Source organism: Schistocerca nitens, chromosome 6, assembly GCF_023898315.1.
Source record: "Schistocerca nitens isolate TAMUIC-IGC-003100 chromosome 6, iqSchNite1.1, whole genome shotgun sequence".
Lineage (NCBI taxonomy): Eukaryota > Metazoa > Arthropoda > Insecta > Orthoptera > Acrididae > Schistocerca > Schistocerca nitens.
This window is the reverse complement of record NC_064619.1, coordinates 227,033,341-227,050,289: the sequence shown is the minus strand read 5'-3', so window position 1 is coordinate 227,050,289 and position 16,949 is coordinate 227,033,341. Positions and strand designations below refer to the sequence as shown.

At 38.8% G+C, this 16,949-nt stretch overlaps 1 protein-coding gene across 1 annotated transcript in view; it reads left to right on the top strand.

The window, feature by feature from the left end:
• Nucleotides 1-16,949, top strand: part of LOC126262229 (ras-related protein Rab-23) — a 442,957-nt gene that overhangs the window by 414,739 nt on the left and 11,269 nt on the right. The window contains exon 4 of the mRNA XM_049958682.1: nucleotides 9,168-9,330. Within this exon, the coding sequence (XP_049814639.1) occupies nucleotides 9,168-9,330 (163 nt within the window). The remainder of the gene's footprint in view (nucleotides 1-9,167; nucleotides 9,331-16,949) is intronic.

The window sequence follows — 16,949 nt, the reverse complement described above, 5'->3', positions numbered from 1 at the left end:
ATACGATATTGCAGTGACTATGTCGTTCAGAAATGCGGCGCATGCATGTCCGAAGGAACATTGCATCGTAATTCTGAACAACCCTGGCGCTGCAGTACCGTATATAACCTTTAGATGATTGCAGAACTGCGAGCAAACTGAATTATTTTGCCTCCGTTTTTCCGAATATCACGGATCCGAGTTTCATCCACATTGTAAATCAATGGCATATTTCGCGCACCAGTACTGTGTATTGTGGATTATTTTCATTTTCTGCTGTAGCAGCTTTCAAATATGGTTCTGCACTAATAGAACCAATGATTACACAGCTCTACAAAATAATTTTTTTTTTTTCGTTGCCAGGGAAGTTTGAACGAAAATGGGATATTGTTATGATACTCATTCCGAGTATATTTGTACTTTTTCCAAATTGGCTCTGGTTTTTGAGATATAGGTTATTTGTGGAAATGAGAGTTTCGTGTGGATAATATCGACTGCAGGGTCCATATATGGTGTAATGTATTTGCTACCTGTTTTTTAATTAGTGATATTGTACTATCTTTATTAAACAATTGTGCTCAGGGAGTGCATCTGTGTGGTTGAGGATTACATCATGCAAACATCACACTGTCAGCATGTGTTCAGTCCTGTTGTGCGGTGCGTGTGTTGAAGATATTGAGGGTTGTGCAGATTTGAATTCGGCGGTACTCGACATTCATTTGTCGGCCGAGGTAATCCCCGCAACAGCCGATAGGTAGCGTTCAGTGTAAACAAGAAAAATGGCGATGGTCGAAAGTCACACACATGTGCAGTGCAGCTTCAAGGAGATAGAACCTTTTCATCGTGACGTAGCAAATAGGAGGTGAGTATTCATTTCACACAAAACAATTAATGATGTTTGTTGGATGTGATTGACATGCAAATACAAGAAAGTTCTGCATAATATGTAGTATTTGTGCAATTTTGTTTTAGGAAAACATGAGTTCTTCACGCCGTCTTTGCGTGAACCATCCAGATGAGTTCTGCTACATTTGTGGTGAATACGTTCTTCAAAAGAACAGGAAGAATATCACTCCTTTTGTGAAGGAAGCGTATCTGGCATATTTCGGAATTAAACTTGGAGATCAAGACAAGGCGTGGGCACCACATAAAGTTTGTAAATGCTGTGTGGAGTGCTTACGGCAGTGGACAAAACGAAAAAGGAAAAGCTTAAACTTCGGAGTGCCTATGGTATGGCGAGAGCAGAAGAACCATACAGATGATTGCAATTTTTGCATTGTTAATGTGAAAGGTTTTAATAGGTTCAAAAAACGAAAGTGGGAATATCCCGATTTGGAGTCAGCAAGAAGACCGGTGGTGCACAGCAACGATGTTCCTGTACCAACCTTCACAACATTACCCACGCTAACATCATCAGATGACGATGTGCAGGGCGAGGAATGTACAAGTAGTGGTTCGGAATACGAAGGACGTGAGACACAACCCCAGCAGTTCGACCAGAAGGAGCTCAGTGACTTGATACGAGAACTCAATCTTTCAAAGCAAGCATCAGAACTCTTAGCATCCAGGCTTAAGGAAAAGAACTGTCTTCATCCAAGTGTTAAAATAACAGCTTACCGGACGAGAGAAGAAAACCTTCTTCCATACTTCAACCAAGAAGAGGTTATAGTGTATTGCAGCAATATACCTGGACTTTTACTTGAATTGGGGCTGCCGGAATATAGACCAGAGGACTGGCGTCTCTTCATAGACAGTTCCACTAGAAGTTTAAAATGTGTTCTCCTACACAATGGCAACCGTTACGCATCTATTCCAATTGCCCACTCACAAAACTTTGTGAAGCATATGCTAACATCAAGATGGTTCTGCAGAAAATTCAGTATATGCAGCACCAGTGGTTGATTTGTGTTGATTTGAAAATGGTGAACTTCTTGCTTGGACAACAAAGTGGATACACAAAGCACCCATGTTTTATCTGCATGTGGGATAGTAGGGCAAAGCACGAACATTGGAAGCAGAAAACATGGCCTCCAAGGGAACATATGGCTGTTGGTGAAGCAAACATCATTAATGAACCTCTGGTTAGTAGGGACAAGATTGTTCTTCCACCATTACATATTAAGTTAGGACTAATGAAGCAATTCACCAAAGCTTTAGACAGAAATGGTAATTGCTTCACATACATCTGCAATACGTTCCCTGGACTCAGTAGTGAAAAACTTAAGGCAGGAATATTTGATGGTCCTCAAATTCGCAGGCTCATCAACGATACCAATTTTACAAGTGTCATGACTGTCACTGAAGCATCGGCCTGGAACAGTTTTGTCGCTGTTGTAAAATGTTTTTTGGGCAATCATAAAGCTCCCAATTACGAGGAACTGGTCAAAAACATGCTCACTAACTTTCAAAACTTAGGAGCTAACATGAGCATAAAATTGCACTTCCTTCACAGCCACTTGGATCGATTTCCTCGTAATCTAGGTGATTTCAGTGAGGAACAAGGAGAGCGGTTCCATCAAGATATGAAAGGAATAGAGGAAAGATATAAAGGAAGATGGGACAGGCATATGATGGCAGATTATTGCTGGAATCTGCAACGTGACTGTTCTGAAGAGACCTATAAAAGGAAAGCGTGCAGGAAGCGGTTCGTCATGGACGGAAAATGATATACTTATAGAGAAACTTTTCAATTATGTTTTATACGTGGACAAATGCCTATCAGGTTTTCATAGAAGCTATTTATAAAGATTATTTTCTTTTTTCATTGTAGTTTGTAGCGCTCGAGTTCAGTATTAGCAATTTTTTCTAATTTTTTGAATAAATCATGCATTATCTCAAAAACTAGAGCCAAACTGCATAAATGGTTGCTGTATTCGTCCTCAGCACCACTAACCCATCCTAAAGCCACTCAAATATCCTTGGCAAGAAAATGAGTGTTGACCAGTGTTATCTTCCGCTACAATTACGGTAAAGCGCTTGCTGTATCCGAGCAGCTAATTGCACATTGTTCAGTACATTCGTGTTGCAACGTCGGATTATCGTTCACCTGCGACCACTCCTGAGTTAAAAAAAAATTCAGCAGCAAAAGTGAGAGAAATAGGCCGCGAATAATCCGCAAAGTAGATAATCCGCCTGCGGATAATCGAGATTTTACTGTATTTATATTGACGACACGCTGAGGCAATGGATAAGTAACTGAAATTTTTATACGTGTAACTTAAACGAGACGAATTATTCTACGACTCTTTGCTGATGATGAAGCTGTGACTGCTGGTAGCGAAAACACAAATCATCCTTGGTGGTAAAACAGTCAGCTAAGTCGACCAGTTTAAATTCTTAGGACTGAAGGTTGATGAAAGGCTTCCTTGGAAAAGATTTTGTGCAGACACGGAATATTGCTATTTTCCACTATAAAAATGATCTCCACTTTCTCTGCGTTGGAGCACAAAGGTGTGTTTGCTTTGCTTACTTTCAATCTGATGTCTTTTGTTATATTTTCGGCCAACTCTATGCACTCACCAAGAATATTCTTAGCCCAGAAAAGGCCAGCATCAGTACATGAACTTCGTGTATGCTGTGGGGCTTCTAACTCTGCCATCCCAGCACATATATCCATCATGGTATTTTATGTCGACAATATAAACTCATTGATAACAAGCTGGAACATTCATCAACAGTAACACTAGGAAGCAATGCTGTTCAGCCCTATTTTAATAAACCCAACCAAATCTGTTACTTTGACCAGGACCTCTTCCTGCTGTTACCCCACAACAATTCAAAACTGGCCCACAAGAACAACATAGGATTAAACTGTTGTGCACTTAGCTTTGTGAAAATTACAATTGTAAATTTGCCAATAATACTACAGTGTAATCATCCTCTCCTGCACGAAGGAAGAGTCTGTCTTCGAAATTGTGAACTGTAAATAAAATTCTACATCCAAGTCATGTTGGACTTAATTTCTGGCCTCCTAAACAACCCTCTGCCAAATCACATCTCAGAGCATCACCTACTTCGCGAGCAATCAGCAAATCAGCACTGTAGCTGTGTAATTCATGGCTTGGTTTTCGCCCACTGGTGTTCACATTGGTTGAACCACCCCCCCCCCCCTCCTCTCCTCAGCATTCTTTAGCTGATAACACCACAACTATGCCAAACAAATTTTGCAAAGCAACCTACAGAAAATCTCCTATGGCATAATGGAGAAACGGTTTGAAATCTTCATTAGGTTGCCGACAAAGGGAGTGTTCCACCTTCCATCTTACCGGAGAGCCTCCCAGAAATGCTGCTAAGGCTCAGGACCTCTCAGGGGCTACAGCAGTCAGCTACAGCACAAATTAACCCTTGCATGATGTCTGGGGTCTTTTTAGAGCCCGAGGCTCGTTTAACTACAAATAAACAGTTTTAATGTGGGTGTAGACTACTCATCCTCCAGATAGCTATTCACAGACTTTCTATTATAACTGGGTAAAATATTTATGATTATATCACAGTTTGTAGTACAACAATTTGAAATTTTTGCAGTGGGATCAGAAAATAAATCTTACCAACAATGCACCTTAAAAACCGACATTCATTTGTACATTGTTGTAAACAGTGAACCGAAAATACGTTCATGCGCATTGTTACGACAAATTCACAGTTTGGGCGTATGTTTTGTGGAAGGTAGACGTGGTGTTATAGTTTACTCGTGAAGGAAGTGATACACATTTTGCAAGGGGCTACAGTCTCGAGCAGGCTTTGGCAGACTTATGGAAGAGTGATAGTGAAGTGAATCAATTTTTGGAAACGAACTTGACAGTGATGCTGATGGAAATATGATAGAGGAAGATATACAGGTTGCAGATGAAGCGGATATGAGTGACTGTGAAGATGATGATAATGGTATTCATGTAATGAGTGCATCTACTTTTGGGTGTAGAAGTGGACAGATGACATATAACGCAGTACCACCTGATGTGCAATAGCAGGTTTCAAGGAATGTAATACGTGAAACTGCGCATATTCCATGTCACCTTAGACCACAATTCCAAACAAGGGCAGATTGTTTCAGACTTTTTATCACCAATCACATTCAGAGTGCAATAGTAATGCATACCAATAATCATCCAAAAGATAACAAAATTCTGTACCCAACTATTGAATGCTGGATTGAACTTCATGCTACAGAGTTGCAGGCATTCTTTGGTCTACTAATAATAGCTGGCTTGTATGAGGCACGTGGGAAGCCTTTGAGTCAGTTTTGGTCAGAAGAGTATGGCTTACCTATTTTTTGTGCCACAACAAGCTTTTCAAAATTTCGTGATATTTTGATGTGTCTCCGGTTCAATGATAAACTTACAAGGGAAGAAAGAAAAGCTCCTTCTGGAACAAAATCTGAACCTATAAGGGCCTTGTTTGACATGTTCATTGATGCGTGCATTTTGTTTTATGTCCCTACACCTTATATTACAGTTGATGAGCAACTGTGTACTGTCAGGGGACGGTGTCTATCCTAGGTGTACATTCCTTCGAAACCTCAAAAGTATGGGATAAAATTGTGGGCTGCTGTAAATTGTGAGACCAATTGTGTCATAAATGCACTAGTGTATACGGGGAAATCTGCTGAAGGAAGGGAAACAAATGGTACATGACTTAGTTGATCACCTGAACGGAAGTTGTAGGAACATTACCGCAGATAACTTTTTTACAAGTTTTGACTTTGGACAAGAACTTCTTGATAACAAATTGACAGTTGTGGGAACTTTTCGAGCCAACCGAAAAGAGATACCAAAGGAAATGTTGCCATCAAAACAGAGGTGTCCATTACTGACCACTTTTGGGTATGCCCAGAATACTGTTTTTGCTTCTTAGGTTCCTATACAAAATAAATCAGGCATTTTGTTGTCCACTCTACACCAAAAATTTGATGTAAGTGAGCATGAGCACAATAAAAATGAAATAATAATGTTCTATAACTCAACAAAGTCAGGAGTTGATATGGTTGATAAGATGGCTGGACATTATTCAGTGAAACATGGAACAAGAATGTGGCCACTTGCTGTAGTTTTTGATATACTGAATTTAGCTTGTCTCAGTGCTTACGTTCTGTATTGTAAATTTTACATGGTGTGAGAAGTAAAAATGCGAGAAGAGAATTCCTCTCAGAAATAGGAAAAGAACTAGTCAAACCTCACACTGAATGACAGATCCTGTCATCACAGTGAAGATCACAACACAATCATTGAGCAATAATAACTTCAGGCTTCAAGGATCTCCTAAAGGAAAAACAACACGATAACCAGGAAGCTGATGTTCCAAATCTGAAAAGAAAGTGGCGTGTTTTCAGCCCAAGGTCAAAGGACAAGAAAGTGAATCAACAGTGTGATAAGTCACAAGTTTGCTGTAAATAACATGCTAGGATAGGTGTGTTGTGTAATGATTGTTCGTCATATGACACGGAAAGCGAGTAGGAGTGTATTTCTTATAAAATTCCATTAAGTGATATTCCACATAACATTAGTAAATTGCAGTACTGTTACATAGTGTGTGGTTTGTGAATATTTTGTGTTAAAATAATTTTTATAACTAAACAAACTAAACAAAATATGTTTTCATAATTCAATCAAATGAAGTAAATAATTACAACTTATATGTAATTTAATTATATTAAGAAACCATGCAGTTGTAATATTGACATCGTGCTTATGTTCCTCAATAAATGATAATTATTGCTGTAGACATATTTCAAATTTTATCACCATAAAGTTCCTTGAATCACTTGGGGGTCAAAAAAGACCCCAGGCATACAGTATGTTTTCCCAGAGCTGATACCATGTGAGGGTTAAGCACATTCCTCTCTGGATGAGTGAAGTCCTCTTGTAATAAGCCATCCCTATCTGCTTGGAAAAGATTTGTGACCTCTCAGTTTCCATGGCTATATATTTGTGATTATTTATCTATATAACATTGCTGTTGCATGTGATATTTTAAGGATTTCTACCTTCCATTCTTTCCTTGGCAGCACAAATCTTGCATCTATGAGAATACTACAGTTCGCCTCCTTCCCCACTACTGTATTCTCCAGCAGTCTTTCAAAAATAAAATGGGGGAAAGAAAACAATTGAAATTACAGAGGACTTTACTCTGTTCCTTTTCTAAATGAAATAGTTTACTAGAAGAACTGAAAACACAGCATTTGTAAAGCACATTATTCTAGCTTACAAGTATACATACTGCTCCACAAACATTAACCAATTCATTATATAAAGTTGGGAACGGGGATTGGACCCATAGCACACTGTTATCAGGCATATCAACTCCATAGACGGTATCACTGAGGTACAAGTAATCAGCACTGTAGTACTGAAGATCAGTAACATGTAGGATATGATGCAACTGACAGTACAGTTTTTACCAATCTGGAAAGCAGTGAATTGTTGTTTACCTTAAAAGATATCCATTATGAAATAAAACATTCACAGAAGTCAGTATCACTTCAGTGTCATTTGATGGTTGGAAATAAGGCAGAAGAGGTGCATGGATTCCATAGTAGTAGGGCACATTACCTTTAGGTACATAGGTGGTGCAGCACTGAGATCTGAGGATGACATCTGCAGCTGAAGACCTGTCACACTTTCACTGAAACACATAATTTTCAATATGCGTGCTCTCAAATGGCAGATGATTTATTCCTTTACTTCTAGTGGCAATGGCCATGAAACTACTGATGCATGGCTCATTCTAGCAAGACAGTACATAAAAATTCCATGGTTCATTATAGTACTGTAATATCAGCACCAACACTGACTATCTTTGAAACAGAGTAAGACAGTGACATCCACACTACTGGTAACTGAAACTTTACCAACAAACATTATCCCCAGGGAAATGGTTACACTAACACACAATTACAGCTGACAAATTAAATGCTTTTAAGCTGAGATATCTTAGTTTGCTGGGACACTACTGATTAATGGTACTCATTAATCTGATCAACTGAGTTCTTGTTGCCACTTTTCTTCAGAATATTTTGATGACCAGCTTAGTCACAATCTCCAGATGCTGCTGACTGCGTTGTTATGCATAGTTGCTGACTGGTCTCCAGTCATTCAGATGTAGCTCCTGTGTCATATAATTAGTTTGCTTTAGGTCATAGTTTCATTTTATTAAATAAAGCTGTCCTCAACATGAAGGCTGAATTGAACACTGCAGTGTTCACTGATCATGATCCTATTGGAGGGGATATGTCTGTGCCTTCCCCCGACCTGCAAACTGAATTACCCCAACAGTTACAGGGAGTCTTACAGTTTAACATGGACAATTGATTGCCAGAGGTGGAAGAGTAGATAACTAACATAAAAAGTCATTGCTCTGACTGCAGATTGGACCCTTGATCTTTGGGCTTGAATTCTGGCACTTACTCTATGATTCACTTATCAGAGCTGCAGCATAGGAGCCCAAACCGCAAAAAATTTAAATAAAAATGTCTCTGTCTTAATACTGCCATACAAGTTCTCTTACGATAGTAATTCTGATTGGCAGCCAGTTGAACACCTTCAGTTTGAGTTGGCAGGGTATGGGCAAGCCAATCAGCCAATAAGATTATTTGAAACTTTTAGTTGAAAGCAGATTGTTTGGTAGAGTTTGTACTTGAGCTAAAAGTAATTAAATTTTGCTCGGTCGTTACAGTCCTTTTATTAGTTGCCCAGTAAACACATTTGCTTTTAGTTACAAATGTTATTTTTAAAATTTAAAAACTGATTTTTTTCATGGATTTGACTTTTTTTTTGTCATAGCTTTGTTAATAAATTGAGTTGAATAACTTATTGATGTCAGTTCTTTCCACTTTTACATCTCATCAATTCATTAGACTATAAATTTTGTTGTAAAATTTCATATATTTAACAAAAAAATATAAATGCTATGGTGTAGGTTTAAATTTGAAAATTGCTGCAAAATGTTATTTTTTTGGGTTAATTATCACAAAATCTCCCCATAGGGCCTACACCACTGATTCATACTAGGAGTCTGTAGATCCTATTATTGTCCTGCCACACTGTGTGTCTGTTATTATTTGAAAGGAAAAAAAAGAGAGAGATAATAATATGATTTTGTTCTTTATTGTTCATGGGTGTGTGCTGTAAAACTAAGACATATACATTCTTAGAACATAGCTAATATCTAACCGCTGTGTTTGCATGTTGCAGGCTGGATGGCGAGGAGGTGCGGCTAATGCTGTGGGATACAGCAGGCCAGGAGGAGTTCGATGCCATCACCAAGGCCTACTATCGGGGTGCCCAGGCCTGCGTGCTTGCCTTCTCCACCACTGACCGTGACTCCTTCGAGGCTGCGCACTCCTGGAAGATGAAGGTATGTGGTGATACGTGCTTACTGTTCTGCCTTCTCAACATTAGCCACAGCTTAAAAAAAAAAAAAAAAAAGCTTGCAACTACTTCCATACAGAAAATGCTACAGAAAAATGTGGTTTTCTCACTGAGAATTTTAGACTCTGACGAGTGCTGTACATCAATGTTTCTCATTTAAATACTGATGTGTTCTTGAGAACTGACATAGTTTCTGAAAGCTACATGACAGAACACCTCTGTTTCACCCTTACAGATCATTTGTGGCCACAGCACTCTAGAGCGGAATGAGAACAGATGTTGGTTATTTTTATAAAAACTCAAGCTGTTTTGTTTGTTTCCATCTGCCTCCTAGTATGGCAATTTGGGCATTGACTTTCATTTGTTACACAAATAAAAGAGTTGCAATTAAATATATATTTCAAAAATGATATCGTATCATTTCCCTTAACATAATCCCATAGACTGTTTCTGAGAATTTCCCCATAAACTGCCTATGGAAAAACAGAGAAGGATAAAATATTTTGAAGACAATTATGATGTAAATGGTGAAATTGTTTATTTTTGAATTTAACACTGGAGTTCAGTTCTCAAAACTTATTTAACTTCTGCTGCAAAAAATTGTGTGCCTGTTTTCTCAGCAAATAAATATGAATAAAATTATAAATTTGAAATTAACACTAACTTTAAATGAACATTAATTAAATGGAGTCATCCATAAATTATGATGCAGTTTAATCAGATGGGGGCATTACCGTAATACCCCGAACTTAGAATAGTAATAGTTCTTAAAAAATTGTAGGAAAAGATAGATTGCTACTTACTGTAAAAGAGACACATCAAGTTGCAGGTGTGCACGATTAAAAGACACTCACTTATACCTTTCAGCCACAGCCTTCGTCAGTAAAGAGAACACACACACACACACACACACACACACACACACACACACACACACACACAGAGAGAGAGAGAGAGAGAGAGAGAGAGAGAGAGAGACAAAAGCAAGCACACCTCACATCCACACAACTGCCAAATCTAGCATCTTGGGCCGAAATTCATCATCACATGGGATGCAAGAGGCAATCTGGAGGGTGTAGGGGACAGGAGTAGACTGCCGACAAGTGCAGCTTCAGGAAGTTGTGGGATAGGGAGGCGGGGGTGGGGAGTGGGGGGGGGGGGGAGGGAAAGGAACAGAAAAGGAGAGGAGCAAGGAAAGGCAGCTGGATGTGTTGGCAGAGGGCTGCAGATAAACAGGGTGGGAGATGAGAATGGTGTGGAGATGATAGGACAGAAGTGATGGAAACTGTTGGGTTGAGGGTGTGGAGGCAGTATGTTACTGTAGGATCAGGCCGGGATAGTTATGGGAGCAGAGAATGTGTTGTAAGGAGAACTCCCATCCGCACAGTTCAGAAAAGCTGGTGGTGGAGGGAAGGATCCAGATGGCTTGGATAGTGAAGCAGCCATTGAAATCAAGTGTGTTGTGTTCAGCTGCATGTTGTGCCACAGGGTGGTCTAATTTGTTTTTGGCCACAGTTTGGCAGAGTCTGTTCATCCTGACAGACAGCTGGTTGGTAGTCATACCAATATAAAAAGCTGTGCAATGATTGCAGCAGAGCTGGTAAATGATATGGCTGCTTTCATAGGTGGCCCAGCCCCTGATGGGGTAGGATAAATCTACGACAGGACTCGAATAGGAAGTGTTGGGTCGGTGGATTGGACAGGTTTTGCACCTGGGTCTTTCCCAGGTATATGATCCTTTGGTAAGGGGTTGAGATTGGGAGTGGTGTAGTGATGGACTAGGATGCTGTGGAAGTAGGGTGGGTGGTGAAACACCACTTTAGGATGGGTGGGAAGTGTCTTGGATAGGATGTCCCTCATTTGATGGCACAATGATTGGTAATCAAAGCCGTGTGGAAGGATGTGGTTCAATTGTTCCAGTCCGGGTTGGTACTGGTTGATGAAGGGGACGCTCCTTTGGGGCTGTTGTTTTTTGGGGGGGTGGGGGGTGGAAGGATTGGAGTTGTTAGGGGAAATGGCACGAAAGATCTGTTTGCGGACTAAGTCTGGAGGATAATACCTATTTGTGAAGGCATTTAGTGAGACGTCTCACTCCCCACACATACTCCACTATCCCTTCCCCACCACCTCCACGTTGCTGCTTGTGTCTCACATGATGTTGCATTCCAGCACGAGATGCTGGAGTTGGTGGTTACTGATGGAGGTTGTAGCCAAAAGCTATAAGTGAGTGTCTTTTAATCGTGCCTGCCTGAAACTTGACGTGTCCTCTTTATGGTAAGTACCAATCTATCTTTTCCTACATTGTTGATATTTCCTGGAGTTTCCATTCTTTAATAATTCTTCAAATTACCTGTGGTGGTTTCTTAATATCAGAGCATTATCATAACTTGACCAGCAATAAAAAGATATGCATTTCATATTAACTATTAATGCGAGATTGTGATAATCAAAATAACCACTTTTTTTAAATGCTGAATAATTTCCATAAACTGCATGAGAAAGACACCATAGTACAGAAAATACACTAATCCAAAACCACTTCTTTTTATTTTTACATAAAAGGTACAATGTTACCAATAGCATGACATCAGAAATGTAAGCTTGCCTCGTGCATATTAACTATTTGCTTTAGATGCTCAGCTGAAGATATGAAGTTGCATGGTAAAAACCCAGGCACACATATCTAAAAACAGAGAACTTCACTAGTAAAAAAAAAAAAAAAAAAAGCTGTGTGGCTGATGCATTCAGTGCCCTTAGCAGCTAATCTGTATTCATAAATGTTTTCAGTTTCTGGATGTGTATTCAATTCCTTTTGTGTATTCAATTCCTTTTGTGTATTCAATTCCTTTTGTGTATTCAATTCCTTTTGTGTATTCAATTCCTTTTGTGTATTCAATTCCTTTTGTGTATTCAATTCCTTTCCTTTTGTATTCAATTCCTTTTGTGTATTCAATTCCTTTCCTTTTGTATTCAATTCCTTTTTGAAGTTCTCAGTTCCGTCCATCACTAGTGTATACTTTGGCTAATGGGTCATCCCAGATACCAGTTACATGCCATATTGTGTAGAATCTATTAGTTTATTCTCTTATGTTGCAGCCACTAAGTACTTCCTGTTCATTTTACTAATCCACTAACGGTGATTGTGCCCCTTTCCTTTTCTTCTTAATACTTCGAATTAACAAGTCCATAATGCTATCATAGCTTACCAGTTTACTGCGTGTTATTTCAATCAGCAAGCAATCAGTTGCTAATGCAAGTCAGTAAAGACTCACCCCACTGCAGTTACGCTACCTGTGCTACTGTTATGCTACTGATGTTCCAGCTGTAGTTTTCATTTCTAACGTATCTGTTGTGTAGATCTTCAGTTGGGAAATGGTCAGTAGCTGTTCATTGAAAAAATAGGCTCTTCTTATTTTGCATCACAAAACGTCTCTTGCAGTCAGCTATATTATATTGGTACTTATTAAATGATTCAATCAAATAAAAGGTTTAAAAATTGTTAATAATTTCACACACAGCATTTATGCAGCACTGTTAACTTATAGGTGAAGTTCCAAATTCATTAAAAATCTTTGTTAGGATCTGTATGTGTATTAACTGTTCTTTGACAATAATGATGATAGTAAAGTTGCCAGAGAACAGTTTAGTTTTAGCAGCTCTTGCAACAGAGCATTTCATGGTTCATTAACATTTATGCAACCAAAGAAGATACGGGTGGTGTCCTTTTCACCACATGCTCACAGCAGGGATGCAGTGCAGATGTTTATTGAAGGAGTTATATCTAAATCCCAGGGGCATGACCTTGGTTCTGAAGCTCCGTGAACATTTGTGATTGCCATCTCGGCTACACACTGATAGCAAAGTATATATTTGTGCACAGGCTTCTGCCCTACCACTCTAGAGCTCTCTCAGTTCTTTATTCCATACTTCCCTTCCTGAAACTGTAACTCTTTCTAGGACATGGATAGTGGGTTTGTACAGTAACAAATTTGTACTGGGTTGTGCAGGAGTGTTCCAGTAGTTTGAACAATGAATGATTCTATACAAGCTTCCACCTTGTGGCACATAAAACACAAATGGTAATACGTAACATGTAAATCTTTGTATTGGAGCAATCCCTTGTAGTTGTAAATCTCTCCAGGCATCAGTTACAACAACAGTTAGGCTGACTGACAAAATAACAACAATAATTTTTAGTTAACATTGCACAATCCAGTAACATCTGTTGTCCACAGTCTCTGCAGTACTGATTAAAAACCTTCTCTCCTGAAAGAAACAGAGATTTTCTTGTTTCACAGTGAATGCCTGCTGCACAACTGTTGAATCCTGTAAACTGTGTGGACATTGACAGCACAAGCCTGTATCAAATATTTCTGGTCCTTAGTCATTTTGTTCATAAGTTCCAATTGCACACACATTTCTTTGTAGGCAGATGAAGGGATGAATAAGTTCCTCATCCTGGCAAAAAGTATCACAAGGAAGGAAGGAAGATTAATTAGTGTTCAACATTCCAGTGACATAGAGGTCATTACAAACTGAGCACACACTCAGATTGTTTCCAGGATGGGGAACAAAATCTGCCATACCCTTTCAAAGGAACCCTCCCAGCATTTTCCTGTAGCAACTGAGGGAAATCACGAAAACCTAAACCAGGAAATCAGGATTGTCGGACGTGGATTTGAACCAACAGGATATAGCACAATGTCTCATCACTTAAGTCCCATAGTGCTCAGAGCCATTTGAACCTTTTTTTTGTCTCATCACTAAAGACAAGCATGTAAACAGGATGTTAAAATCTTCTTCTATTTACATGGTTTTATAATGCTCTCCTCCAAAAATTGCATGCCAGGCAGACCTGTAAATGTCTGCAGCAATGCTTTCAATCTCCACAAAGCTGCAGTGTCTTCTTCAGAGTATACATCTTGTGCTAATATGTTTGTAGTTCATATTATGCTTCCAATTATTATTTTAGTGGGAAACTAAAGCTACACATCCATTAGATGTAGATATCAGATGACGACTACTTACTAACCGAAAATAGTCCATGTGAAAGCATTGTGCAACTTGAGCTGCTGTTTACTTACTGTAGTGTAGAGTGCTCACACAATTTTACCATCTAATTTTCAACATTTGCTTATTAGATTTGTAGCAGAATATTTTCGTAAAGGCCATAAGAACCAAAGGGTGCATAAAAACATATGCCAGACACTTGATATCAGAACATTATAAAAAGTGTAGTGTGATATCAGAACATTATAAAAAGTTCGTATGAACAAGAGTCCAAAAATTCAACAGTAGGGAAGCATGAAAGGATTTATTATTCATGGCACTTAAACAATACGTCTTCAAAACACATTTACATTTACAAAAATTTCGTCCATGCATCTTCTGAGGATGCGTTGGATACTTTGCGGAGAACTGCTGGTGTGTTACATATTTGGTCAAATGTATTTTGAATAGGCACCCTCAGAACATCAAGAAGGGGCTCAAGATATGCCAAGGATTTTAAATGTCCCAAAGGAATACCCCTCATGATCAGTCAGGCCATGCAGTGGATCCTCCTTGACCAATCCACATGTTCACAAACTATCCAAAATGATCTGTGTAAAGTGAAGTGGAGTACCATCATGCATAAACTACATTTATTGGGTGGTGTCTAGATGTAAGTACATCATTAAGTAAATGAAGCAGCTCATTTCTGAGTGACTATAGACACATTTGTCCAGTAAGATCGTGCGGAAAGAAGTAGCAATGAGATGATGATGATGATGATGATGAGTGTTCCCAACGCACATGTTGAGGCTGAACCTCTGTTGATGTCTGCCTCATCATACTTCACGAGAATTTTTCAAATGCCCAGACGCAACTGCTATGGTGACTGTGAGATCTCGTTACATGAGAAGCCAATCTTTTAAGTGAATAAGACGCATGTTAAACATTGCAGAAATGCAGCACACTGCTCTAACACACATTAACAAAGTTATTCTTGGCTGAAAGGCTCCCTCATTTAATCCTTGAACCTATTGAAGGTGATAATGATAGACATGACTTTCATGCAGAATGTTCCAGATCATCATGTGATCAACAGCTTCCCTTACAATGGTTCTCCTTGATGGAAAATGAATAACCTGTTCTTCCTGCTTGGGTGTTCATACATTATATTGTCTCCCACCCTCTGCAACCCTCTTCTAAAATTAGCATGTCTTTTATAAACATTGTTGGAGTCATAAAAACATTGGAAATTTGATGTAAGATGGGACCAAACTGCTGAGGTCATCGGTCTGTAAGCTTACACACTACTTAATCTAACTTAAACTAACTTACGCTAAGTACAACACACACACACCCCTGCCCGAGGGAGGACTCAAACTTCCGCTGTGCGCACCATGACAAAACCCTTTAGACTGTGCAGCTACCCTGTGCAGCCATACAAATGTTCTTGCTGCACAATTTAACTGTCTCCCAGTGTAACATTTAGCATAAAGTTGATGTCCTGCATCTGCGTTCCCACCTGCTAGAGTGTACTAGTAGTGCATATCCGTCATTTCAGATACTGAATACATCATTGTCATGGAGGTTACTCTAAAACAGAACAGATAACAACCAGTCAAAAAAAATCTTGATTAACTGTAAAGAAGAAAATGAGTTAAAGTGCATGTTTAGGGTAAATCACACAGCCAAGAGTCACTACAGGGAATTCCTTTCATATCTCCCTAATGAATGAATTTTGGACTCATGTTCATATCAGCTTTCTGTGATGTTTTAATGTTAAGAATAAATCTGTAAAGTTTCCAACACCCTGTATACCAGGCAAGTCACTTAGCTATTAATCAGAAATACTACCAACATGGTTCAAAATACTGAAAAAACGTTTTTGCCTAGTGATAATAAAGCAAACAGAGAGGATCTTATTATTTGATCTATTACGGTAATAACTTTTATGCAAGGAGATATCAAAGCAAGTGTGGTTACGAATAACTTCTGCTGCTTGTGGCCCACAATGAAAATGATTTTACTGAAGGTCATAATCTTTCTGCCATTGACTGTAATGTTTTATTTTTTCAATACATGATTGCAATTACGGCACCTATAATACTGTCAAGTTCTTAAAACAGTGTCTTATCATAAGTCAAAAGTATGTGGCTATTATCGAGATTTTTGAGACTGTTGTGAAGAAAGCCTGAGTGTCATAATAATTTGACCTTTAAAAATTCTATCAGACAGGTGCCTTTATGTGTCATCACAACCATGTCAGACTCTAAAACACATTATTTGGCAGGAACAGTTGTCAATTATCATTCTTGCTAAGACACTGTTTTAAACACTTGAAAATGGCCTAAGTGCCAAAATTATAAACATGTACTGAAAAATAAAACATTAAGACGGCTGCTCTCCTTTTCTAAATGGAAGATTTTTTTTTCATTTAACGGGATCTAAGACTGCTCAGCAAGAGCACTGTTGTTGTAAGATGTCTATTCTACTTCACAATAATTTTTGCAGGAATAGGAGGGGGAGGGAAAGAACCTGCTAAATATAAAGGTTCAGATTACCAGCACAGTACAGTTTACTGCTTATATAAGTTAATATAAAAAAGAATATGTTGGC